Source organism: Siphateles boraxobius, unplaced genomic scaffold (genome assembly GCF_051911475.1).
Source record: "Siphateles boraxobius isolate OS27281-9 unplaced genomic scaffold, OSU_SipBor_1 49, whole genome shotgun sequence".
Classification (NCBI taxonomy): domain Eukaryota; kingdom Metazoa; phylum Chordata; class Actinopteri; order Cypriniformes; family Leuciscidae; genus Siphateles; species Siphateles boraxobius.
Genome location: NW_027509130.1, coordinates 1311 through 28054, shown reverse-complemented (window position 1 = coordinate 28054; position 26744 = coordinate 1311). Strand labels below are relative to the sequence as shown.

At 37.4% G+C, this 26744-nt stretch overlaps 3 protein-coding genes across 3 annotated transcripts; all 3 read right to left on the bottom strand.

The window, feature by feature from the left end:
- Positions 1–7197: 7197 nt before the first annotated feature.
- LOC143711166 (uncharacterized) lies at positions 7198–9084 on the bottom strand. Its single transcript, XM_077202513.1, has 6 exons — positions 9035–9084; positions 8617–8797; positions 8249–8497; positions 7961–8133; positions 7567–7715; positions 7198–7464 (listed from the first exon to the last, which is right to left on the bottom strand). Exons 1-4 carry the CDS (start codon positions 9077–9079, stop codon positions 8093–8095), a joined length of 516 nt encoding a protein of 171 aa, XP_077058628.1. The 5' UTR covers positions 9080–9084; the 3' UTR covers positions 7198–7464; positions 7567–7715; positions 7961–8092.
- A 69-nt stretch (positions 9085–9153) lies between these two features.
- Positions 9154–18429, bottom strand: LOC143711038 (uncharacterized). The gene is made up of 6 exons (XM_077202325.1): positions 18400–18429; positions 10498–10811; positions 10267–10387; positions 9870–10104; positions 9451–9727; positions 9154–9375 (listed from the first exon to the last, which is right to left on the bottom strand). Exons 2-6 carry the CDS (start codon positions 10765–10767, stop codon positions 9154–9156), a joined length of 1125 nt encoding a protein of 374 aa, XP_077058440.1. The 5' UTR covers positions 10768–10811; positions 18400–18429.
- A 6548-nt stretch (positions 18430–24977) lies between these two features.
- Positions 24978–26528, bottom strand: LOC143710892 (ecto-ADP-ribosyltransferase 5-like). The gene is made up of 2 exons (XM_077202112.1): positions 26146–26528; positions 24978–26070 (listed from the first exon to the last, which is right to left on the bottom strand). The coding sequence occupies exons 1-2, from the start codon at positions 26194–26196 to the stop codon at positions 25321–25323; spliced, it is 801 nt and encodes a 266-aa protein (XP_077058227.1). The 5' UTR covers positions 26197–26528; the 3' UTR covers positions 24978–25320.
- Between the last annotated feature and the right edge of the window lie 216 nt (positions 26529–26744).

Genomic DNA, 26744 nt, shown 5'->3' with positions numbered 1-26744 from the left:
TGCTGAGAACGAATTACAGTGGGAGGAGCTGATCTAGCAAAATCAAAAATATATCAGTTACTGAGTTTGTTTTTATGCTCATGGACAACAGAATATAAATATTGTAAAATCGGCCATGTATAAACAACGGTAAGAAAAGCAGTTATAATAAACAGAAGTAAATCTACAGATTTGTCACCAACAAATCCCCTCAGTCTGCTGACACCAATGAAATTAACTTTAAGTGTCCATTTACAGGAGATCTGAAGACATCAGCATAATAAATGAGGTGAAAACAGGAACTATTGTCATGAAATAAAGAGTGTTTTCAGCAGATCTGTTAATATTGATGAGCCTCAGACTATCAACACTCATTCAACAAGACATTCAGGATCATCAGCAGATCACCCTGCCTCTTTTTGTTGTTCATTTTAAAAATATGAAACATTATAACTGACATTTAACTAAATGTTTCATTAGATTATACATGGAGGCCTACATACAGTGAAAAGAATGTACATGTATAATACAATAAACATATAAAATATTTTATACATTTTAAAATCAATATATTTAAAATAAATAAAATAAAATGACACAATCCTTTTGTTAAATGTATTAATCAATAATAGCCAGTATAAGTAGCCTAAAAAGTTATAAAAACAAGCTATAAGAAAGATAGAACAAGTCAGACACAACATTAAAGTTAAATAAAAAAGCCTACATATATAAAGTTATGAAACTTCACTTTGCCCTCAGCCAAAACGATTTGCCAGGGAACAAATTATAGATTATATCTCATGTTTAAGATGCAAAGTCATTGCATACATCAGTCCATAAATATACCCAGACTTTGTAATTAGAACTCTGTCCCTTAAAGAAAGATCTCTCATAAGACATTGATTTAATTTCCTTTTCGCTTTATTAACATGATTGAAATTCCTTTTCGCTTTTTCAACAATAGAACTGAAATTAAGTAAACACATTTTGTGCTGATCTTTAGTAATGACTATTGAGTAATGAGTCGAATGCTTTATCCAGACTCATCAGAGATTGGCCTGTGATTTACATGAAGTCCAAAAAGGTTAAAAGCTTTCTGAAGCTTATCGATCCTCCTTAGGTTACCCTAAAGCAGATCCAGCCTTGACAACATTCTCCACACCTGCTCTTCCTCGTCGTCCTCCTCCTCTTATACACGTTATGTTGAAGTGTTTTAATTATTTAACATGAAGTTCAATTTCACACCAGAGCTGGAAACGATAACTCTCTCCTGTGTCACTCACACTCACGCCAGCGAGAGCCATCGCTCAACAAGAATGTGGCAGACTGTAACTGACCATCCACCTGGAGGGGTTTGAATGTCTGTGTGTATATATGTATTGAGTGTGTTTCTCCAATGTCCACGCCACATGGTCTTTCATGCCTGCCGTGGGAGTGAAGTTGATTAAGATCAAGAAGAAGTGTTTCTGTTTAGCTTCTGCCAGACCACTAAAGTGACAATGGGGCAATTTGATCCAGACTCATCGGCGCCAGGCCTGTGATTTACATGAAGAAGTCCAAAAAGGTTAAAAGCTTTCTGAAGCTTAGAACTGAATTGGTCCACGTGATCCCGTCCAGACGCTACAATATGGTACTTCTTATCTGCTCTTTTTTAAATGAAAAAACTGAGTGGCTTTATATTCTAAAAAAATTAAAATCTATAGCAAAGTAAACAGCATGTTGAACAAATTACTATTATGAAACACGAATTACCAAAACATATTTGTAAATACACCAGTATGAAGATGTTTTTAATGTTTAAGATTTATATACAGTTTAAACAATTTGATACTAGAGAAAAATTATACTATGGTAACTAAGGTCTAGTATTAAAGGGGACCTATTATGCCCCTTTTCACAAGATGTAAAATAAGGCTCTGATGTCCCCAGAGTGTGTATGTGAAATTTTTGCTCAAAATACCCAACAGATAATTTTTTACAGCATGTTTAAATTGTCACTTTTTGGGGCTCAGAAAAACGCACCGTTTTAGAGTGTATCCCTTTAAATGCAAATGAGTTGTTGCTTCCGCAAAGGGGCGGAGCCTCACAGCTGGCGCTCAGACCCTTGATATCACAGAATGATAACAGGGCTCTCAAGTGTCACGCATTGAGCGCAACAGTCACTCATTTCGGTATTTTGTCAGGCACTCTCGCCACACATTGTATTTCTCACACGGAAAAACTATTTATAATATTTAATATGCCGCAGCGCCCAAAATTTCTCTGGCAGCACTATGGAACCGGCAGGAATCAAGCGCGTCTCCCTTGGTGTTCTTAGTTGAGCCCGCCACTTATCAGCCAATCAAAAAAAAGAAAGGGGCAACACAATAGAATGTGAATGTTATTTATTAGTCAATTTTGAAATAATACATTTTGTTGGTTTATTTGTATAGGTTGTATAGTATTTACAGTCATTACGTTCCTGTGTATATTGCGTGAATGACGGGTGGTTGGGCAGATATTGTGTTTTGCGGTAGGTGGTATGCCATACGGAACCGTTGCCACTGAAACTGCATATTAACGCACCAGTGGGGCTCGACAGCCTTAGTCAAACGGGTTGGCGCATATGGTTGGGTTGCGGAGAGATTGTGAGATTGTGGTTAGGTCTCAGCAGCAAGAGGGAAGTAGAGATCAGTAAGCTGGGCTGAGTTGAGTGGGGGACGGAGGGGGGTGACTCTGGGACGCCAGAGTCACTGTCGAGCCCTCTTGAGGTGTCGTGGGCTAGTCGACGAAACACTGAGGACGGAAGGTGCCCACTTGAAGACCCTAGAGATGTTCCCTACTCCGCTCAATCCAGAGGGTTGTTATGGGGGGACCGCACTGTGGTTGCAGCCGTTGTGTGTGCTGACGCGCAAATACACTATTAACACCAGACAGAAGGAGATTCACGTCACCAGATGGAAAGAAGCGTAAATGGATGGAGAAGCATAGGTTACTGTAAAGCTACGTCTTAGTTGGTGATTATCTTGGCGAAAGCCGAGTACAAATCAGCATGAAGTTTTAACATCTACTCTCGTGTAATGGAAATCATACAGCCCTTTAATTCTTTCAAGGCATGTATGCGAGGTCTCATTCAGCTGACAGCGGGGTGCCAAAACCTCAGACACACCATCATTCTGCTTTCTTCCAGGCTTGGACAAAAGTAGAACCCCCCTAGAATAGATACTAGTACTTATTCATTAGATACTAGTACTTATTCATTAGATACTAGTACTTATTCAATAGATACTAGTACTTATTCAATAGATACTAGTACTTATTCATTAGATACTAGTACTTATTCAATAGATACTAGTACTTATTCAATAGATACTAGTACTTATTCAATAGATACTAGTACTTATTCAATAGATACTAGTACTTATTCAATAGATACTAGTACTTATTCAATAGATACTAGTACTTATTCATTAGATACTAGTACTTATTCAATAGATACTAGTACTTATTCATTAGATACTAGTACTTATTCAATAGATACTAGTACTTATTCAATAGATACTAGTACTTATTCATTAGATACTAGTACTTATTCATTAGATACTAGTACTTATTCAATAGATACTAGTACTTATTCAATAGATACTAGTGCTTATTCATTAGATACTAGTGCTTATTCATTAGATACTAGTACGTATTCAATAGATACTAGTATCCATTTATTAGATACTAGTATTTATTCCAAATGTTACTAGTAAGATTTTTTATTTTACTAGTAAATTTTTTAACTGAACTCTACAGTGGCCGTTCTGACTAGTCATAACATAAGACTAGTAAAAAAGCAGTTGTGACTAGTAAGATTATGGCAAGCCGTTTTAACTTTTATTCATTTCCAGGATATGAATTCTTGATATCAACAATTCAATTTTAACTAGTTAAAATTATAGTTATTGATATCAGGAATTAGATTTATACTAGTAACAATGGCAATTTTTGATATCAGAAATTACATTTTCACTAGTAACAATGCTAATTCTTGATATCAACAATCACATTTTTACTAGTTAAAATGCTCATTCTAGATTTCAAGAATTGTATTTCAACTAGTAAAAACTATAATTCTTGATATCTGTAACTGTATTTTCACTAGTGAAATGTCACCATAGGCTGCCATTCAAAATCAATTGTTGATATCAATAATTGATTTCTTACTAGTTGCAATTCCAATTTCACATATCAGAAATACAATTCTTACTAGTAAAAACCTTTATTTTTGATATCAAGAATTCAATTGTCACTAGTTGAAATGTCTATTCTTGATATCAACAATTGAATTGCTACTAGTAACAATGTTCATTTTTGATATCAATAATTCCATTTTCACTAGTGAATATGTTAATTTCTGATATCATGAATGTGATTGTTACTGGTAAGAGAGCCATTTTAGATATCTGAAATAATATTGATATCAGAAATACATTTTCAGATATCAAAAATGAAAGTTTTTACTAGTAGCAATTAAATTGTTGATATCAAGAATAGACATTTCAACTAGTGACAATTGAATTATTGATATCAGGAATTCACATTCTTACTAGTAACAATGTAATTATTGATATGAAAAATTATATTTCTACTAGTAAGAAATCAATTGTTGATATCAACAATTAATTTTGAATGGCAGCCTATGGTGACATTTCACTAGTGAAAATACAATTACAGATATCAAGAATTCAATTGTTGATATCAAGAATCTAATTGTTGATATCAAGAATTCATATCCTGGAAATGAATAAAAGTTAAAACGGCTTGCCATATTATGATAAGAACAGTTACTAGTAACATTTGGAATGAATACTAGTATCTAATTAATAGGAACTAGTATCTATTGAATAAGTACTAGTAGCTAATTAATAAGTACTAGTATCTAATGAATAGGTAGTATCTAATGAATACGTACTAGTATCTAATGAATAAGTACTAGTAATATTTAAAAAGATACTTGTCAAAATTGGAATACTTACTAGTCATAAATTAATAGATGATATCAAAACAGAATAGCTACTAGTATCTATTAATTTGCAGATATCTTCAACTTCATAAGGAACTAGTAAGGAAATATTAGGAGATATCTTCTTTCAAGCAGATTATTACATAAACATGAGTACTCTCAGCCATCCAATCAGAGTTCATATGGTAATGCAGGCTAAACTACGGCAATAGAAGAAGCTGATTGGTTAAGGGGAGAAAAGATGCGTTTAATATGACTTTTACATATAGACCATACTAAAGACTTAACTGCCAATAATAAAATCCAAACAACCGGTTCATAATTACCAGCCAAACAACCACAATCCAGAGATTGTGACTTTTGGAGAGCATTCATAATTCACATAAAAAAATGTGGATAGTCTGCGTCTGATATGGGATTGAATGTCAAAATTAAAGTAGCATGCACTATATTAGGCTAAATGCCTATTCATTATTATATTTTTTATACTGCTCACTCGCACACAGGTCTGCAACACAAGATTTGCATAAAGGTAATAACTTGTCATTTTGGTCTGCTTGGGTTATTTTACGACAGATTTGCATCGGCTTGATTTTTTTTCTTTTTCTTTTTTTAAACCACCATGACATTAAATGGGCAAGTGCGAGCAGGACTTTGTGTGTGTGTGTGTGTGTGTGTGTGTGTGTGCGCGCGCGTGTGTGTGTGTGTGTGTGTGTGTGTGTGTGTGTGTGTGTGTGTGTGTGTGTGTGTGTGTGTGTGTGTGTGTGTGTGTGTGTGTGTGAAGGTAAGCCTTTAGAACAACATAAGGTGACTGAGCTACTAGTTCCAATACGTTTTTTTATTAGCCTATTCAGCAATAGTGTAAAAGGCCGGTAAATAAAATACAACTTTAACATTGTAAACACAATAAACATGTAGGCTATGCGAATTTTACTTCCCCTTACTTTATGACAAATCCTTCAATAAATGGTATTCAGAAAACAAGATTTAAAAAAATAAGTAGCCATGTAGGCTATAATAAAAAATATACAGTAGCCTAAAGCCTTTTGTGCTCTTTATTACAAACAACATTTAGCCTATTTAAACGCCAAGGCTAAACAAATTTATTTGTATCGAAACTGAAATTGTACGCACGTTGGGTTCGTGCATTTCTCATTCGGTCCAAAAGTTTCCATATTTGCAATGTAACATTTGCATCTATTAATATAAAGTCGAGTCCCAACATAGCCAATTTCCGCGACTTCACAGCAAGGGAAATGAGTTTGACTAACCGGCACAGCCTTTATACTTTAGGCCTACAACAGACAAATTAAATTTATCATGAATACCTTTCTATGTTTTGTTGAATGTTTTATTTTGATAACGCCAGAAGTGAACTGATAATATGCTATTGTGTGAGCGTGCGGTGGGTCGGCGCCAATTTGTTCCTCAGGGAAATAACTTAATACACTGTCAATTATAGACATACAGATACTATGACATCATTCGAAAGAGTAAAATGTATATTTTTATTTGTGTACATTCAAAATGACTACAAATCATGTCATGCCTTTGAAAAATAAAGAAAACATGCTTTAGCGCGTCTCGGTCTCTTTGAACATCTTTCTGGCGCTCACCAAAAATTAACCAAAATACAGCAATAAACGCCGCCTCGGCGCGCCTATAGACTAGCCTACTTTTGAACGTCAACATTTAGATTATTTGAACGAAGTTAAATGCATTATATTGGCCTAAGTCACTTTGGAATAAATCACAGCGTGTTTCATTAGCCTATAAAAAAAACGTGACTTTAGTTTACAGTCCGGAAAATACAGTATAGGCTGTTATCAAATTATTTCATTATCAAATACATTTATGATTGCTTCAAACACTTACAGGTGCACTTGTGGCACAATGCCCACTGAGTAAGAACATAAATGCTGCATGGAGACCCCTGAACTACGTGCACATTCTAAAAGACTAATAATAATAATAATTGTTAATCTGCATGTTTGAGTATTACATATCATACATGTTGGACTACAATTGTAAACTCAATATCCTTCTCAATAGGTTGTCAAAAGAATTAACCAGGCACCAATATCACCTACCTGTATGATTCATCACCCAGGACTTGAACCTGTTTGCCTGAATTTGTATTCGTTGCAGAATGCAAATAACATTTACTGGGCAGACTATGGTTCTTTGAGACTCAGAGGGTTACACCAGTAAGAAAACACTGACAGACACAATCGTTTTATGTTAATATGGAATAGAAATATTTAATGTAACAAAATGTATATTAAAATAACAATAGTTTCAACATGCGGAAGGCAGCTACGTCGGATTCGAACTGCGCCTTGACACATGCTCAGCAATGGCCTCCTCCAATGAAGGTCTGTCATACTGTGCGCATAGGCTGTCAGGCACTGTAATTTTATGCAGGTCCTCCATGTAGGGAAAGGGATCTGGCAGAACCTTTTCAAAAAGCAGTGTCATCAGATTGTAGACGTAGCCTGGAAAAAATGTTTGCAATACTGTAAATTAAGTTCTATGCACTTTGCGTGTATTGCATTTAGTTTTTTTAATTACTAATTAAAATATCTATTCAAACTTACAGTACGTTGGGTTGGATGTCACTGGTTTTGTGGTGTATAATCCTTTTTTAGCCTTGGGGAACAAAAGTCTGTACATTGGCTCTCCAGATGATGTTGTAGCCTTTGGACGGTTTGAATTTTCATTGAAATGCATGCCAGCCAAATACAACCTAAAACAACAGAAAAAAAAAAAAATGTAGTTACTTAAAAGTAGGAGCGACACAGTGTTATTAATTTTTCAAGATAAATTAAAAATAATAAGAAATGACAAAGCATTCTAAATGTTATAACTTCATTTCAGATTACTTTAAAGCTTATGCTAGGCTTCCTGTATTACATACAATTGTGAAATAATAGGACTTTATGGTTCACTAAATGTCAATAACATGCTTTTATACAACTTTACATTGCATACCTGCACAGAATTCCAATAAAAGGAAATACCACACTTTTGGGTGCAAAGCGTAAAATAACGCCGTGAAAGGCTTCCAAGGATGAGGTCTGGAAGTGAGGACTGAGCTTTGCTACATCTTTGAGGACTCTGTTGTTAGTCAGCACCTTTTTCGACTCTGTAAAGTGGTTTTGTACCTGGAATAGTAGTATGTATGAATTTGTGTGAAGGAAAATGGAAACAGTATTAGCACTGTGGGACACACAGATGAACAGTCAGCCACTTTGATTGGTAATGATATTATGCACTCACCAGGTTTGAAGCATTTACTGCTGCCCTTAGACACTCGATGTGAATGTTCACATTTTGGGTATAATGGGTCATCATGGATGTGAACAACCTGAATGTGATTGATGAGGGACTTCCACTTGGCTACCTTCTCTGGTCCTGAAGTAGAGGATGCTGCGGTCCAGTAGAGATGGTTTCTTATGCTGTGCTGACACTTTTTCACTATTGAACAGTCCTTGTCTCTGGCAATTTGCTCTAACTTCTTTGACAACCCTAATCAATTGTAATACCAAAATGAAATATTGTTTATGTAATGTAAAAAAAAAACAGTCCATTTATTAACATATGTTTTTTTCAGAATCTGTACAAATTACAGTTTAGCTCAAACGTACCTTTCTCCAAATGCCAGACATCATAGTACTGTGTCACGTTTCGTTCTTTCAGAAACTTTTGAATCTGGGGATGTCGGTCTGTCACAATGCAGTCTAGCCTTACACCACATCCCTCCAGCCATTCCAGGCTTCTTTTTAACCCCTCTTTCTCCATGTGGTAGCTTCCACCGACCTCATTACTCTGGGAAAAAATAGTTATCAGGGCAGTGAAAGTCAGTTATTTCATTCCTTTAAGACATTATTCTCCTCCGACTACATCTTTGTAGTATACATTTTTTAATATAAATAGCAATTGTAATTTATAATACAATTATAATTCAAATTTGTTTAATTTGAAACAGATGAGGTATACTCTGTTTACAATTTTTTCTGAAAATTTTTTGGGCATTGACATGATGTGATTTATGCATTTTCTCACTTGCACTAGCTGGATGTCTATTATGAGGTTCTTTTGAAGATCCATCGTGGTGTAGCATACTTTGCTGAATGGCCTAAAATGTCCCATTAGAATAAAATGGTTACACAGGAACAAAATAATTAAGACGGCAGAAGAACTTGCATCACCAAGCATGACTCTTTACCTGGCGAATAAGCTCTCATATCGCCACCAATTATCACCTTGTCCGCCTCACAGAGATCCTTCACTAAATCCACCTGTTCCTTCTTCCACTTATATATTATTAGTGGTTCCAGGTACATGCTGGCATGCCTTCTGAAGGTTCTGTATTTGAACATCTTCAAATGCATTGACTCTAATACCTTCAAAAGAAAAACAATAATTATGCATTATACGTTTAAACTAATTTAAACAGGAAAAAAATACACCCCACAAACCTTTTTCATCTGGAAGAATGAAGCTCCAGAGAAGTACAGGGAAGCAGACAGCTGAAGGTTGCCTACAGGGGTGCTGCCAACACAGGGTTGGCTCTTCCACTGTCTGAAGTACTCACAGTGCGGGCAAAGTTGATCAATGGCCAAAAAGGTCCCATTGCTACGAGGCTGGATATTGCAGGCTCTTGAACAGTCTGGGCAGGTCTCAAACAGTTCAAGAAGACAGTTTTCAAACACAATATATTTTGTGTCTTCATGAGAGGCTTTGGATGTGTACATGCTATCACAAGAGAAAATTAAGAACAAAGATTAAACTAATGTGGTGTATTTTTTTCCTCAACATAATCAGTTTTACGAGCCAGTAAAACATACAGTTCACATAAATGTATGCTAACCTAAACATGATAAAGAAAAAAACTTACGAATGCTTTGATGGTTCAGTCACACTGGTGACGGACTGAGCAGGGTCATATGTCACATCCTGAGTGTCACAGACTTCTTCAAAAGATACACTTTCTTCACCCTCCTCCAATTCAAAGCGACACCTTTTGGCAGGCCTTTCATCTTTTAAAGGTGTTGAAGTAAAAGGCTGTGAAGTAGTCCAGGGTATGACGGCATCAACACTTGAAAGATTTGATGACTGCTTTGTTTGTGTTGCTATAAAGTTAGAAAATACAATGTAAAGTTTTATTCTATCAATTGTTATTGCAGTACTACAAAAATATGGACTATAAATACTTCATTTTTTAGGCAATAAAGCTTTTAAGCTTGTTAGGAATAGAATTATGATGACACAAGTTATGATTATATAAATAATACCTTTGCTACGGTACGTAGGTCTCATGGTTTGAAACGACAGCTGTGTGCCCACAGATGTCTGATTGGGTCGGTCAGTTTGACATCCTACATCTTTAAATACGGGGCCTGAACATGACCGACTCTGAAAACAATATGCAAGTAAACCAAGTAAAAACACTGTGATTATTCATAATGAATGAAACTGGAATTAACGCTTTAAAAAGTAGTTTTAAGATGAAATACATTACTTACAGTGTGCGGCGTCGTTGTTGGGCCTGGAATAGTCGGCACGGCCTGATCTTTAAGCAAAAGTTTTCTGGCAAAGCCAGCATCATACTGCGATTTGTTCTCAAAACAGTCATCCATGAAATGTAGAGAACACACGCTTAAATTAATACTGCCGTGAATGGGACGTCCACAAAAAATAAACTGCATCCATTTTTCCCTGATGTCTGGATCTTTAGGCAGTGTATTCAAGCGTGTTGTTTGTCCACAGCCAGGAACAGCACATCTGCGTGGCATCGCGATCTTCTTGTAAATAGACTCGCAGCACGTCGACTGAACACCTGTGGGCGTGACAACGATGCGATGATGCGAAATGAGGCGTAGTCTTGCGCTTTGAGGCGGTCATATGCAAACGACAGGCACGTCACTTCATACCATAGATCCACAACTAGATGCTTGATTAAATAAATTGTTTGTTTGGGGAGGATATATTAAGCTATGAAACTTGCAGGAAGTTTTAATGGTACAAAGACCTCTTATATACCAAAAGACCAAGGAAAATTTGGTTTCTCATGTCATGACCCCTTTAAGCGTCAATTTACATGAGATTACAAGACATCAGCATAATAAATGAGGTGAAAACCGGAACTACTGACATGAAATAAAGTGTTTTCAGTTGATCTGTTAATATTGATGAACTATCACTTTATTCTGAGTGTTTGCTGTTAGAAACACATTATCTGAGTCAGGATATATGACTATAAAGCTATATCGAACTATACTGAAAGACAACTAGGCTATATTAAAAGACAATACTGTTATTTCTCACAATATTACACATATAAAACATCAATAATGCAAAAACAAACACCGTTGACACTCAGGTCAATAACTACCGAACTAAACCCTAAAATGTCCATCTTAATCTAAATGTAGTTTGACATTTTAATAACTATATTGATTGCAATAATGTAATTATATCATTAAGTTATTAAAATAAAGATCACCACAAAACAATATTGCTTAGCTACTATTTCAAACTGTATTCATATTTATCTATATTAGCATTTATGTATAGGTTTAAAATGTCTCACGTGGCTCACTATTGGCTCAATGTATTATTTACAAAGTATTGAAAAGAGTAACATTTTAGTGCAGCAGCAGGAGCGAGCATGAGGAATAGGCTCTATGCAGCGGGGATTGTGACGTGTTTCCGACTACACTCTCTACTGGGCTAACAGTTTCCGGTTCAGTATTAGATCTGACGCGCGAAACTTAACAACGATAAATATTTCTAGTTATTCTTATCTTGGCAGCTTTACTATGGAGAAAAATGTTTTCCGATATCAAAAGCTAATGCGACCTACTTCGGAACATTGTTGTGTGCCGTCGTGTGTTGTGTCGGCAAGATACAACTCGACTGTGAGTTTTCATTCATTTCCCGTGGATGAGGATCTCAGAAAAAAATGGATCGTTAAGATCAGGAGGGATGACTTCAAAGTCAACAAAAACACAAAGGTGTGTAGCGTTCATTTCAAACCCGATGACTTTATGGAAGGGACTAGACTGAGACGTCTGAAAAAAGGTGCTTTCCCTACATTGTTTGAGTGGAACCGTTACCAAGTGCAGCCGCCGTGGTCGAGTGTTTGGGAACGGCGAGAGAGAGACCGCTGCCCACTGATCCTGACTCGGACGTAGAGCAAGATATGGACTTTGACGTGGAGAGGACTGGACACGGTTATTGTTCAGTTCCCGAAGCTTCAGCTGTGGACATGGTATTGCATGAAAATGAGGAGTTGAAAAGGGAGATAGAAAATCTACGGAAGCAGTTGGACCAGACCAAGATCACACTTGGCTTTGGTCTCCAGAGATTTGCTGGGTCCGATGAGGACATACGCTTTTATACAAGGTAAAATTATATTGCCTGTGATAAGCATTTGTAATAGCGTTGCCATTGTCCTGAAAACACTAGTCCACGTTGTTATTAAATATTATTGGAGTTGTATAAGCTAGCTGCACGTAAAAGTAGGCTACACAGACCAAAATAATTACAACAACATTGGCTAACATAATTATAAGTATGAATAGCAGCTGTTGTCATCAACAGCAATCAGAGTTAGTTTAATCATACATACCGAATTCCATAATTTTCATGACTCATGTTGTATTACAAGATTTTTGTATCAGTTACTTGTAGTTCAGGATTCTTATTTCCTAAACTGGAAATTACTATACTATACTATAAACCTAAGTGTAAGTATTTTATGCCATGTGAGAACCAATGCACTTTTCTTTCTTGACAGATTTGCAACCTATAACCACCTGACGGCCTTCTGGGAACTGATTGAACCAGCAACGCACAGAATGATTCGTGTCACCAACTCCAAAGTCACCAAGGAGGCTGGAAACACTCGGGCACTTCCTGCAATAGATGAGTTCTTCCTGTTCATGATGCATCTTGCTTTGGGCCTCAAGCAAAAGGACCTTGGTCATCGCTTCCATGTACATCAGGCCACTGTGAGCCACATCATAACAACCTGGGCCAACTTCCTGTACTTTGTCCTGGGGTCACTGTGCATTTGGATGCCGAAAGAGAGAGTACGAGCCCATCTGCCAGAGGAATTTCATCTTTTCCGAGACACACAGGTTATCCTGGATTGTACTGAGATCCGCTGCCAAACACCTTCCTCTTTGCTATTACAAAGTGAGGTTTTTTCAAACTATAAGTCTCACTGCACATTCAAGGCTTTAATAGGAATGGCACCTCATGGTGCAATAACATTTGTGTCTGGACTCTATGCAGGGTCTATTAGTGACCGGGAGTTGTTCAAACAGTCAGGGATCATTAACCTTCTTACCCCTGACATGGCCATCATGGTGGATAAGGGCTTCTAAATTGACAGCCTTGTGCCATGCAAAATTCACCGGCCTGTTTTCCTGACCAAGGAAAAACAAATGTTACCTCATGAAGTGACACACACTCAGTCTGTGGCCAGGCTCAGGGTACACGTTGAACGTCTTATCCATCGAGTGAAGGAGCACAAGTTGTTTGACGCAGTCATCCCCTTGTCCATTTCTGGTAGCATAAACCAACTGTTTACAGTGGCATGTTTGCTTGTGAACTACCAATGTGGACCACTTGTCAAGGCATGGAGCCACTGAGTCTAAAAACCCTCATCCTTGTTAAAGGGACAGTTCACCCAAAAATGAAAATTCTGTCAGTATTTACTCACCCTCATGTTGTTCAACCCCGTAAGTCCTTCGTTCAATTCGTGTTCTGAAGATGAACGAAGGTCTTACGGGGTTGGAACAACATGAGGGTGAGTAAATACTGACAGAATTTTCATTTTTGGGCTAACTATCCCATTAATGTGCTACGGTTTGTCACCTGTAAATATTGTACATATACTTTGGTAAAAACTATGGATATCACACTCTCTTCTGTATTCATTAATCTGATCAACAGACAAAACTAAGAAAGTGTTTCCTTAAACATTTTTTATTATAATTTCATAATGCATAACATATTACATATTTATTTATTAACTATACAAATCTAAATATTTAGTATATATATGTACGTGTAATGTAATATAAGATAGGTATATATATTGTATATATATAGTGTGTGTGTGTGTATATATATATATATATATATATATATATATATATAGAGAGAGAGTATATTGTGTATATATGTAAATATTGTTTATAGTGTAAATAAATACAATAAAAATAATGCTGTATATAATAATTTCAATATAATTGAATGGACCACCAGTGGTAGGTGGCCACACTGTAACACTTAAAACACAGTCATTAAATAAAGCAACATTTGTACAATTGTAGAAATTGAGAAATACTTCACTGTTATCTAAAAATGACTTAAAACACGCAAACACTTCAGTATGTAGTGGTAAAAAAAAACAGACCTGCTCGGTCTGTAATGGTGCGCATTACATCAATATTTTTGTATATACGCTCAACAAGCATGTCCTCCTGCGCACATACTACAAAATCACACCACTCGAAACCTGTTAGGAGGATCTGACCTTGCACTTGCCAGTAATACTTGTGCTGCCTCCTAAGCTGCAAAGAACCATCTGACATTTGGAGGTAGGGACAGTCAACATAACTCTGGATGTTGGGGCATTTTATTTCCAGCAGGCCAAATGGTGGGTTGTCAGAAGGATCGAAAACGACTCCATCGGGAGAGCATCCCAGCCATGGAGCATCAGGGTGTATAATGAACCCGCAGGGTGAATAATTCACATTTTTTAAACTGCAGTACTCTGTCACGGCAACTGACGAACATGGCATGCCTCGTGAAAGCGTGTAGATGTGACTCGCATCTTTCTCAGTCGATGCCATTCCTGGCATGAGCTCTGTTCCCGTGTTGCAGCTTCAACCCTGTGGGCCATGTCGAATGACACCTGTAGCGATTTCATATATACATCTTCCTCCTCTGATAACACATAAGAGCATGTGGTTGGCTCAAGCCTATAGCTTTGGACGGGAATAGAAGGTTGGGCAGGGGCGTCTGGGATGTTGATGATTTCCCGCATTTCTGGTGGTTTTAGCTGAAATGACAGCACACTCCCTGCCTGGACAGCCCCAAAAGCTGACTGAACTAATGGGACTTCTGCTGACATGCCCATGGTGGTCACTAGAGGTGCAAGCAAAGGGGGAAAGTCCTTATATACCTCTGTCACTCTCAATGTGGCTAGATCTGGCATTTCCCCGTCCAGTGCTTTGTAGAGAGAACTTCTGAAAAAGTTAAAGTGAAAAAATGTTTATAAAAAACTGCAGCGTACATATTAAACACATAAACTAAAGGTAATGTAATCTCACCTCACACAAACAGCGGTTGAATTCTGGGGTTTGCGGACCTCCATGTCTCCCACCGGACCTGGCCTAACACCCTGACAGCAAAGACACATTTTGACATGGCATCAGAATAGCTACATGTGCAATTCACATGACAGACAGATGACTTACCTAGGTCCTTGGTTTATACCAGATCTGCTCAGTGTCCGTGCAACTGTGCATTGGGGTTACAGCAGGGATGCTTAATTGTGAGAAGTGCGCTGTTTGATACAGTAGTGCAACCTAATGGTTGCATAAGGCACACCCCGCCACACAGGAGCAGTGGGTTTTCGCCAAAATGACCGGTTTTGAATGTTTTAACACCATCTAGGGAGAAATAGAAGCTTAGATGACAAATACCTCTCAAGAGCTAAACTGTTAACAAGAGGAAAATATAACTAATAAAAGCATACAGTGTGTTCTAGATGAGAGGCACATATGTTAAAATGTAGGCCTACCCATTCACGTCCATAGACAGTAGACAGAGACTAAGCCATATACATTTAGATAATGTTACTTATCAGCTGATATGGGCAACTTATCAGCAGGCCTACCCATTACCCTAACATTGACCCTAGTCACCCTAGTCTCAATTCGTGTGGCTTTTCATTTTTCCTCATGGATCTATGGCAGACTGCCCTCACGCTGACCTCTCCTGTCACCTTGTCTTTCATTGACACTGTTAGGGAGAAAGATGAACATACATTTTGAAACTGTTTTATTTAGTAAAAAATCTCAATTTGTAAAAAATAAAAATTATATATATATTACTCAAAAAATGAGATGCCTACTCTCAGATAAATGAGGCCTATGATTAATTAGAGGCAAAAACAAATCTAAAACCAGTCCTAATTAAAAGAGAACAAGTTGACAAAAAGATTGAATCCAATATTGGGTGATAATATAGCATAACAAGTGATTTATAAGCAATTTTTTGTAGGCCGGTCATTTTTGACCGGGAACACCACAAGTGTAACAAGGTGATAAACCCCCCCCCCCCCCCCCCCCACCCAAAAAAGTAGGAGAGAGCGAGGCACAACGTAACGCTTTTTGACTTTCAAGTATTTATTTTTCCCCACATTAATTTCCCACGTCTAGTACAATTTTGTGGTTTTGTTTTATTAATAGTGTTTACTTTTTTCTTGATATACCCTGAAAGAATGGAAGAGAAATGTGACAACATGCCCCATAGGTGGGGCACATTGTAACATGACCATATGACAGCTTAAAATGTTATCTGATCAAATAAAAAATATATACAAGTCAAACCAAAATATTTTCTCAATAAAATACAATTATTAACTTTTTAAAATAAAATAATGGCATTTTTTAATGTATCAGATTTGTCTAAATTTAAATAAACAAATAATAGAGATGAAAAATTAACATTATTAAGAAAAATAATTTTGCAATGGTTAAATAAATGTTCAGTGATATCTTACAAAGATTTCTGAATTTTGGCTTATTCTTTTTCTCTAAATAGTGTTGATATGGCAACTAGTAAATACACTAAGTTTCGTCCATAGACAGTAAAAGAGGTTTCGTCATGCTGGCATGTGTGGAAGTATTTAAAACAAGTGTGTTACAACTAGCCCCACGTTACCTTGTGCCCCGCTCTCCCCTACGAAAATTGTCAAATTTTCATTTCATTTCAATTTTTCTCAAAAACATTTGAGAAGTACTTATAACGTTACCCTCTGTGAACAAAGTCACTAAGTTTCAGTCCAATGCGACAACATTAAATAATTGAAATTTTCTCCGGATCGAAATGACCCGAACACAACCTGAGGGGTTAATATAGTAATTACGTAGCTACTTACCCTCATAGTTGTCGATATAGCTGCCGATGTACATTTTAAATCCTTTTTCCCGCTTGCTGTTGGGAGCAGCACATGATTTTTTTACGAGTCGGTCTACATCATTTACCGTCAGACGAGGTAAGTCCTGAAGACAACGACTATAAAAGAGAGCCATATCTGTCTGTGTATAAACAGGAAGTTGAACCGGAAGTTGATAGCCTAGTACACGCGAACCCGGAACTACGACGTGCATAGAGCCTATTCATATGTTAAGTTCATTCAGACCTCAGAGATTTTATGTTCGTTCGTTTGTGTGATTGTTTCGATGTTTGGAGTGAGAACTGTTACTGAATGTCGAGTCAAAAGTCAAAGTTTAAGATCTGTGAGGGGAATTGATTGATAGGAAACTATCTCAAGTGTTGCTGCTGCCGTTTTATTTATAACGTTTAATGTGAAATATGAAGACGACAGAAAAGACGGTATCGCTGTGATCGATGAAAAAATACAGAAATAAGTCTGTCGCTTAATCAAACTGTATAAAGTGTGTTTGATGGTTGTGTAAATATGAGAAATACCGTGAACATCTGACGCGAAACAGTCGTTCCGAAGCTTTGCGAGATCCCGAAGCGAAGATGTTTCGAAACACTGATCCGAAGCGTGATTCAAAACACCTATGTCAAGTGACTACGGCTAAATGAAGCTTCTGAGTGTTTCGACCATGGTTTCGACAGGTGGCGTGCTCCGCCGATTCAGCGTTTGATTGACAGGGTCGGGACAGACCACACAATCCTACATCTGTATAAAAAGTGAAGTCAACTCATCTTGACCTCTTGGGTTTTTGTGAGAGATTTTTTTTCAAAGACTGGAGAAATTATCTGTTAAAAAAAGTAGGATAAGTCCTTCCAAAGAAGAGAAATTAATATTTTTCATAAGAATCTCTAAAAAAGTGAGACATGTGGCTTGATGTATTTTATTAATATTCATTTTTCAGGACCAAAATAACATTCTGCACAGTGAGGAGCCTACAGGTTACAAGCTTCACATATTAGAAAAATAGCTACAATAATCAAAAAACACATTTTTTAATGGCTGGTTGTCAAGGTTGTTTCAGAGCAACACCTGCAAGTGACCACTAGGTGTCACCGTTGAGACGGGTGTCGGATTGATTCGAAGCCTCGACACAATATGGCACATTTGGTTCAACTGTTTCATTGCTTCACGAAGCCTCGATCTGCCCACCACTACCGTGAACTACTCTCCTCACCCCAGAAGACTCGACGCTGAACTTCTCCATTTGAACGTGATTGCGTCACAGCGGCGCGACGAGGGTTGTCCCCATTCAACAAGGCCACTGCAGGGCCGTTTCTCAATAAATAATATTTTTTTATTTGATTATACGCGCGGCGTAGGCCTACATAAAGTGAAGAGAATGTATAATAATGTTTGTATAATAAAATAAATATTTTATATATTTTAAAATAGGCTATATTTGAAATATATAAAATAAAATGACACAACCCTGTCTCTTTTTGTTAAATGTCAGTTTTAATGATCAATAACAGTCATTATAAAAGTATAGCCTAGGTATAATAATTAGAAATAAAGCTAATGATTTAGTCAAACACATCAGTCTCAAGTCAAAATTGCCTAAATATATAAAGTTATGAAAATTCACTTTGCCCTCAGCCAAAACGATTTGCCAGGGAACAAACAACAAATTATATATGAATGAGACCAAAGATTGGCCATTAGATATAGACAAATGTTTAAAATGCAAAGTCATTGCTAGTCTAGAAATACCCTCAGACTTTGTAATTAGAACTCTTTGTCCCATCATATACCATATGATAGGCTATATACAATTTTAAACTATATATACATATACTATTCGATATATGCTGATTTTTCAGGAATTCAGATTGTGATTCATGCAAACAATCTTAAACGCATCTAAATATTAATAGACATAATACTTGGGTGGATCTTTGGTGCTGAGCAAGTGTGTGTAGATCCTCGGTGCGGTTCGTGAGCTTGAAGCGTTCTTTCGGTTCTTCCGGAGAGCACGTCGTTCGCGGGAACGTTCCTTTGTCTCCTTTTAATGACCTAATTAGCATGTTTTTATGGTTTACCAAGGAAGGTATGGTTGGAAGATATTAAATCAGAAATGCATTCTTAACCTTGAATATAAGCACTTAGAGTTTAACACAACTAAACAGATATATTCCTGTGTGTATTTATGTCCCCCACCTTATATTAGCCTAGTTAAGACATACATTCTGGGATCACTTGAGTTAAATGGAAAGAAAGTCTGTATCTGTATGTAGGCTATTGAGTGTGTTTCTCCAATATCCACGCCACATGGTCTTTCGTGCCTGCCGTGGGAGTGAAGTTAAGTTGATTAAAGGGACTATGTGTAGTTTTTTAGGTATTTTACTATCTAAAATCAATATTTTTATTCATAAATATGTCCTCAATGGTGTACAAATACCTCTGCCAATTATCTGACATATCCTCGTAAACTAAGAATTTCTTATCTTTATATACATTTGACTGGTAGGTCCACGGAGGCTTCCATGTCGTTCCACCATCTTGAAAAACTATAACAGCAGAGAGGGTCAAGAAGTACTTGGCCAACGTGTTTCCACAACGTGTTTTCGTTCAGAACAAGCGTCACGTAACTGAAAGCAGCAGAAACGGAGGAGCAGAGCAGTGAGAGACGCTTGTCACTGCCCCGGTAAGTTTAAAAGTCTGCATTGCACTGTTATTATTCATACTGTAACATTCGTTTGTTCGTTGTGTCAAGTTGCAGTTTGAAGGAAGGAAGGAAAAGGAAAGGAAGGAAAACTCGACGAAGTGCTATTAGAAGACATCCTGTCATAGCTTTGTGGTACATAACACATACCGTAAATGCAACACGCATTTGAAAAAGCGAGGCGCTGGAGAGCACAATTGGTTTGAATGCAAAATACAGTTTCACCAGTAAATGGGAGAAATTCCTACACAATGTCCCTTTAAGATCACGAAGAAGTATTTCTGTTTAGCTTCTGCCAGGCCACTAAAGTGACAATGGGACAATTTGATCCAGACTCAGAGATTGGCCTGTGATTTACCCGAAGAAGTCCAAAAAGCTTAAAAGCTTTCTGAAGCTTATCGATCCATGTGATCTTTTTTTCTTCTCTTTTAATTAAAAAACTGAACGGCTTTATATTCTGAAATGTAAAAATCTATAGTAAAGAAACAGAATGTTGAACAAATTACTATTATGAAACACAAATTAACAAAACATTGCGAGAATATATGTTTCTAACATAATGTTTCTATTGTGCGACATAAAGTCGCATGGTTATTAGAAATAAATAATGGACAAATGAAGTCTTTGGACGCCTCAGATGTAAAGTTATTCGCTGTCAAAGTGACGCCAAAATGAATGGGAGTCAATGTAATGCTAACAGCAGGTGAAGTTCTGCTACAATGGCGGCTCCCGCGAGGCTTCAACTTCCGGCTGATGGATTACCACCTTGGATACTAGGCCTTTTAAATCCAAGTTTTTGAATCAGATTAGCGCCATCTGTTGAGAGAAAATAAAATAAAACATGTAATTTCATGGTGCTACCACTAGATGCCAATAACTCTCTGGAGAGGCTTGTGAATTCTCTGGTAGTTTTTGGACATTACTTACTTTTAAGCTGTGTATTTGAATTTTTTTTATTTTTTATTTATTTTTTATTCTCAAATAATATTTTTTGACAAGGTTTATAAAAAATAATAATAATTGATTTGAAGTGTACATGTTTTTGCATTATTATTACTAGTCAAACCTTAATACAGAGAAAGCATTTTGTTACACGTAACATTAAAAATCAATAAAACATTTACAAACATAAACAGCAAATCTTTTATCACAGCTTAATCCATCTGGATCTGATCTCATTTCAACCTCTTATTTCAGTCTCCTGACTCAATTATGCTGTATGGTAATAGCCCTACCAGTTCATTTGTGTATAATTATTTATAATAATTCATTTTGTGTAAAACAGAAACTTGTTTGGTCAAAAGTGACCTAAGAGCACCATGACAGTATGGACTTTTTTGGACTCATTTGTTGAAAAAGTAAATTAATTATTTTAATTATGCTATATAAAACTGTCAGTAACATTATTTCATATTACAATAAATTGTAGTAGCTTTTTTTAAGTGATGCAAAATTTTTAAACTGTAGATTCACAGGTCACAACAGTTTTAAATATAAATGTGTGTGTGTGTGTGTACATTTCACACACACACACACACACACACACACACACACACACACACACACACACACACACACACACACACACACACACACACACACAAATACACATCCAAAGATATAATCTAATATTTATATTTATGAAAACCTTCTGGATTTGTTTCTTTTAAAAGATTATTGCAAAAAAAAAAAAAAAAAAAAAAAAAAAAAAATATATATATATATATATATAAGCTACATTTATTAATTTGGAGTGTCTTTTATGGACTATGAGAACATTGTACATTGGTCAATAGAATTAACAATAAAAACTAGTTAAAATGATTATATTGGTCAAATTAAGATTGAATGTCTGTATATAGGCTAGCCTACAGTATTTCTGCTCTTTGAAAGTAAATCACATAGCCTTACATGCACAGGATTCAGGGAAAAATGTTTTAGTGTTGTTTTAGGGGTACAATATTTATATTTATTGCCTTTCATGTCCATTTATAGTATTTACACATCAGCTTGGATAGATACAGTCGTTTGGTCCGGGAACGCCCCCGGGAACGCCCCGTCACGTGATGTGAATTTAGCCCGTGGGGGAAAACAATAGGCTTGTTTGAGATGAGCAAAATCTGCCCAGAACCGATCACCGGTGATCAGCGCGCAATGCATGCTGGTTAGAAATGTGTCCGAGTGCGGTCCGCCTTGCTCTGATGCACAGCTTAATGTTGTTTGGATTAAACAACCGTGATGTATTGTTCTCTTTTAAAATGTTTGATTTTAAAACTCGGATATCATGTTTTATGTGTATATAGGCCTACATATACATATGCCTACATACAACAATATTATGTTATGTGTGAATATTCCCAAACTCTCGGACAGTGCGATCTCTATGGGTTATGCAATGTCATTTTATTATATATATATGAAGAGTTCAGATGCAAAAGCCTCTAAGTGCCATCTGAAAATTTCTTCTAAAATGATCATTTTTATCAAGCTCGTATATTTTAGTTCATTAATTTCAATTAAATGTCAATGAAAATTACCTGTTAATTGTCATTTAAGTGAAATTACTGAACTTAAAGCTGCAGTAGGGAGTTTTGAGAAAATGTTGACTTAGCCTGAAAATTTGAACAAGCACAACTTACAGGTCCAACCCCCTTGCTCTCTGCTGCGCTACAGCCCTCCCTCCACAGCTCCTCCCTCCACAGCTCCTCCCTCCACAGCTCCTCCCCCACAGCTCCTCCCTCCACAGCTCCTCCCCCACAGCTCCTCCCTCCACAGCTCCTCCCTCCACAGCTCCTCCCCCACAGCTCCTCCCCCACAGCTCCTCCCTCCACAGCTCCTCCCTCCACAGCTCCTCCCCCACAGCTCCTCCCTCCACAGCTCCTCCCTCCACAGCTCCTCCCCCACAGCTCCTCCCTCCACAGCTCCTCCCTCCACAGCTCCTCCCCCACAGCTCCTCCCTCCACAGCTCCTCCCCCACAGCTCCTCCCCCACAGCTCCTCCCTCCACAGCTCCTCCCCCACAGCTCCTCCCCCACAGCTCCTCCCCCACAGCTCCTCCCTCCACAACTCCTCCCCCACAGCTCCTCCCCCACAGCTCCTCCCCCACAGCTCCTCCCTCCACAGCTCCTCCCTCCACAGCTCCTCCCCCACAGCTCCTCCCCCACAGCTCCTCCCTCCACAGCTCCTCCCTCCACAGCTCCTCCCCCACAGCTCCTCCCTCCACAGCTCCTCCCCCACAGCTCCTCCCTCCACAGCTCCTCCCCCACAGCTCCTCCCTCCACAGCTCCTCCCTCCACAGCTCCTCCCTCCACAGCTCCTCCCCCACAGCTCCTCCCTCCACAGCTCCTCCCCCACAGCTCCTCCCCCACAGCTCCTCCCTCCACAGCTCCTCCCTCCACAGCTCCTCCCCCACAGCGGAGCCTGCCGTGAACGCGCAGGCTAGTAAGCAGGACCACTGATGACGGCGGATTATAAACAGTTATGGAACATTCACTAATAGGGACGAAACATCAACAATATGCTTTACATTGACTATGGCCTGCCCATACTTTGACTACAAACTTGGTCCTCAAATCATTATGTATTTTGCAATACATGTAACTTTATAACGTTGCACTCTTTCTATAAGTTATAAATAGCTACTAAGATAACGTTAAAGGATTAGTTCACTTTTAAAAAAAACTTTTGCTGATAATTTACTCACCCCCATGTCATCCAAGATGTCCATGTCTTTCTTTGTTCAGTCGAAAAGAAATTAAGGTTTTTGATGAAAACATTCCAGGCTTTTTCTCCATATAATGGACTTCAATAGGACACAAACGTTTCGAGGACCAAATGACAGTTTCAGCGCAGCTTCAAAGGGCTTTAAACGATACCAGACGATGAATAAGGGTCTTATCTAGCGAAACGATCGGTCATTTCAAAAATAAATAAAAAACTTTAAGTTTTATAAACACAAATGCTCGCCTTGCTCTGTTCTGTGATGCACGTTCGTGATCCTGTTCGAACTCATTCAACCAAATGAACGGATCTTTTTTCGAGTCATTTCGTTCGTTGAATGAACGAAATGACTCAAAAAAAAGATTTGTTCATTTGGCTGAACGAGTTTGAACAGGAGAGACACGAACGACGGTACGCGCTCGCGCTGTGCAAGAGAGGGGTGATCAGCGCGTACACGAGCGTGATTGACACTGCTAAGACATTCCTCCTGGCTCTGATTGGTTGTTTCAGAGGAGCTTGATTTTTTTCATGGATTATCTGTCTCATATTCTACTTTCAGGATATAATGACAGGTTTAACAAATATTTGTTTACAAAAGCTACCTACTGGAGCTTTAAATATACAAGCTTGATAAAAATGATCATTGTAGAAGAAAATTTCAGATGGCACTTAGAGGCTTTTGCATCTGAACATATATATATATATATATATATATATATATATATATAAACACATAGCCTATGGTTCATTATATTTATATTTCATATAAAAGCAACAGAACTTAAATTACATCCAGTTTATTAGCCACACCGTGCACGAGCGTGAATCCCGCGATATCCATCAGTGATCTCGCAGGTGTCAGATCCACTGTGAGAAGCGAGAACTGTCCGGCTTGCCTGCGCTTTTTTCACTCCTACTCTCGACTACATTACAGGCGAGGCAAGGCGCATCTCAAACAAGCCTAATACCATGTATTTGTATTTTTGTTTAACACTACAAATTGCATTATTAAAATCCTGATATAGTTTACAACCCATGTTAGTGTAGACATAAATGGCGATTGAATGATTGTCTATCAAGTTTCATGGTCTTTTTTCAACGGACATAAAGGTCATCAACAGAATTCAGTGGAAAAATCTGTCCGTCATCATCATCATATTTACACCTGATGTAAATCTTGTAAACCTGATTGCTGTGTACCCCAGATCATTGAGCTTCACATACTTTCACATAGTTTTGTGCTGAATGTGTTCAGGTTATCACTGTAACCCTTACAAATCACAAGTTTATTGCACATATTATAAACAAGTTTTAAATACAATATAATTAAAATTATTTTAAAAGTTGTATTATCCTCATATTTTGCAAAGATTCAAATCTCAGTTTTCCAATATATTTCATATTCATATTCAACTTTATTTCCAGACTCAAGGTCCAGAGAAAACATACAACAATCTACATAAAATTACGTAAAATACATTTCAAATAAACAATTATGCCAATACTCATAGATGACAGGTATCACAACACACTTTGATTAGGATTGATTGATTTTTTTATATTAAATCAGCTGCTTTGACTTTTCCCACTGCTGACCATCGCATGAATATTTGATTCAATAAAGCATGACAATTAATTTGATGTTCAATAACAACAGGAAACATGCAGTATTTATCTGATTAGTAGCTAAACACATTGCAAAATATGATTAAAATTAATAAAACCTTAAAAAAGCAACTTGGTTTCCACTGCTTGCTGCACAGTTCAGGAAGCTTCTTGTTTTATAGCTTTTCAAAGTGAACACAGTGTCACACCAGGGATCTTTCTGCTTTACTCTTGTCTTCACATCACTGACTGTAAATGTCTCATATGGAGGAATCAGCACCTCTTTCTGTTCAGGAAACTTTGAATATTTTGTCAGATCAGCTCCTGAACAAGTGTAGATTTCAAAGCAAGATTTAGTTCCAAACTTTAGTGCTTCTCTACGATCAAGAGTGGATGAAGCAAACTGGCCTAAGCGAACTTGTTTGCCCTTAACATTCTTATCAAATTCAAATCCAGTACCACGATAAGTGTTGTAGCATTTACTTTGTGTTTTCTTCAGAATCTGTATCGCTTCTGTTAACCAAAAGTGAAGTGAATACCATGAGTATGTCCCATTTTTATATTTTTGTTTTTCAGTACGAACAGCATTATTGAATTTCTGATATAGAGTAAAATCTGAGTTAGTGTACGCATAAATGGCAACTGAATTATTCTTTGACAAATGATCTCCTGGTGGTTTGTGATTCTTTACAGCATCTGTCCAAGCTTTTGCAAATTCAGGATTATTCATTTCCTTCTTCAGAAATTCTGTCTGCACTCGATGCTCCATCTTCTTTGCACACCTGTAAAATTGGTCATCAACTGAATTCTCGGCCATATCCAGTGGAAATATCTGTCCTTCAACGGCATTTCTGTGATCCTGCAGCGACAGGAATCATAATGATCAGTCATCAGTATTCATGTCTGTAATATTCATATTCAAACACAAGCTCACCTGTCCTAGAACAGCTGAAATGAGAAGAAGAGCTTCAATGATCAGCAGCATCTTGATCCAGTCGAATCCCTCAGATGATCCAGACCATCTGAAGCTCAGACACGGAAAAACAAGACATAAGGCAAGATAAACCCTAACAAAACAACGAAAACCTTTAAGAGGAAGGGAGAAATCACCATACTGTGTTAAACCTGTGATGCCACCCTATACTGATATACCTGTTATGTTAATCTTTTACTCTATCCTTCTAATAGCCTGGGATTACTGTTGTCTTTTGCAAGGTTCTTCAGGAGCAATGATGAGAGGAGATCAGAAAAGGCGACAAGCCAGACGACAACAGCATTTAAACTAACAGATGAGGAAGTTCTATTTCATATCACAAAAAAAAAAAAAAAAAATGTGTGTGTGTTATGTTCTACTATCAAATGTTAGGATTATTTTTCAAAAGTAAGTGGCAGGCTCTTTTTAAGGAACAGACGCATCTCTGCATGTCCTGCTTCTGCTTTCATTCAGAATGACAATCTTTCATTTTCCACGCTACTGCAAGATATTTTTGTGCCATAGCCAGAGACGGACATCACAGATTATTAACAGCCCAG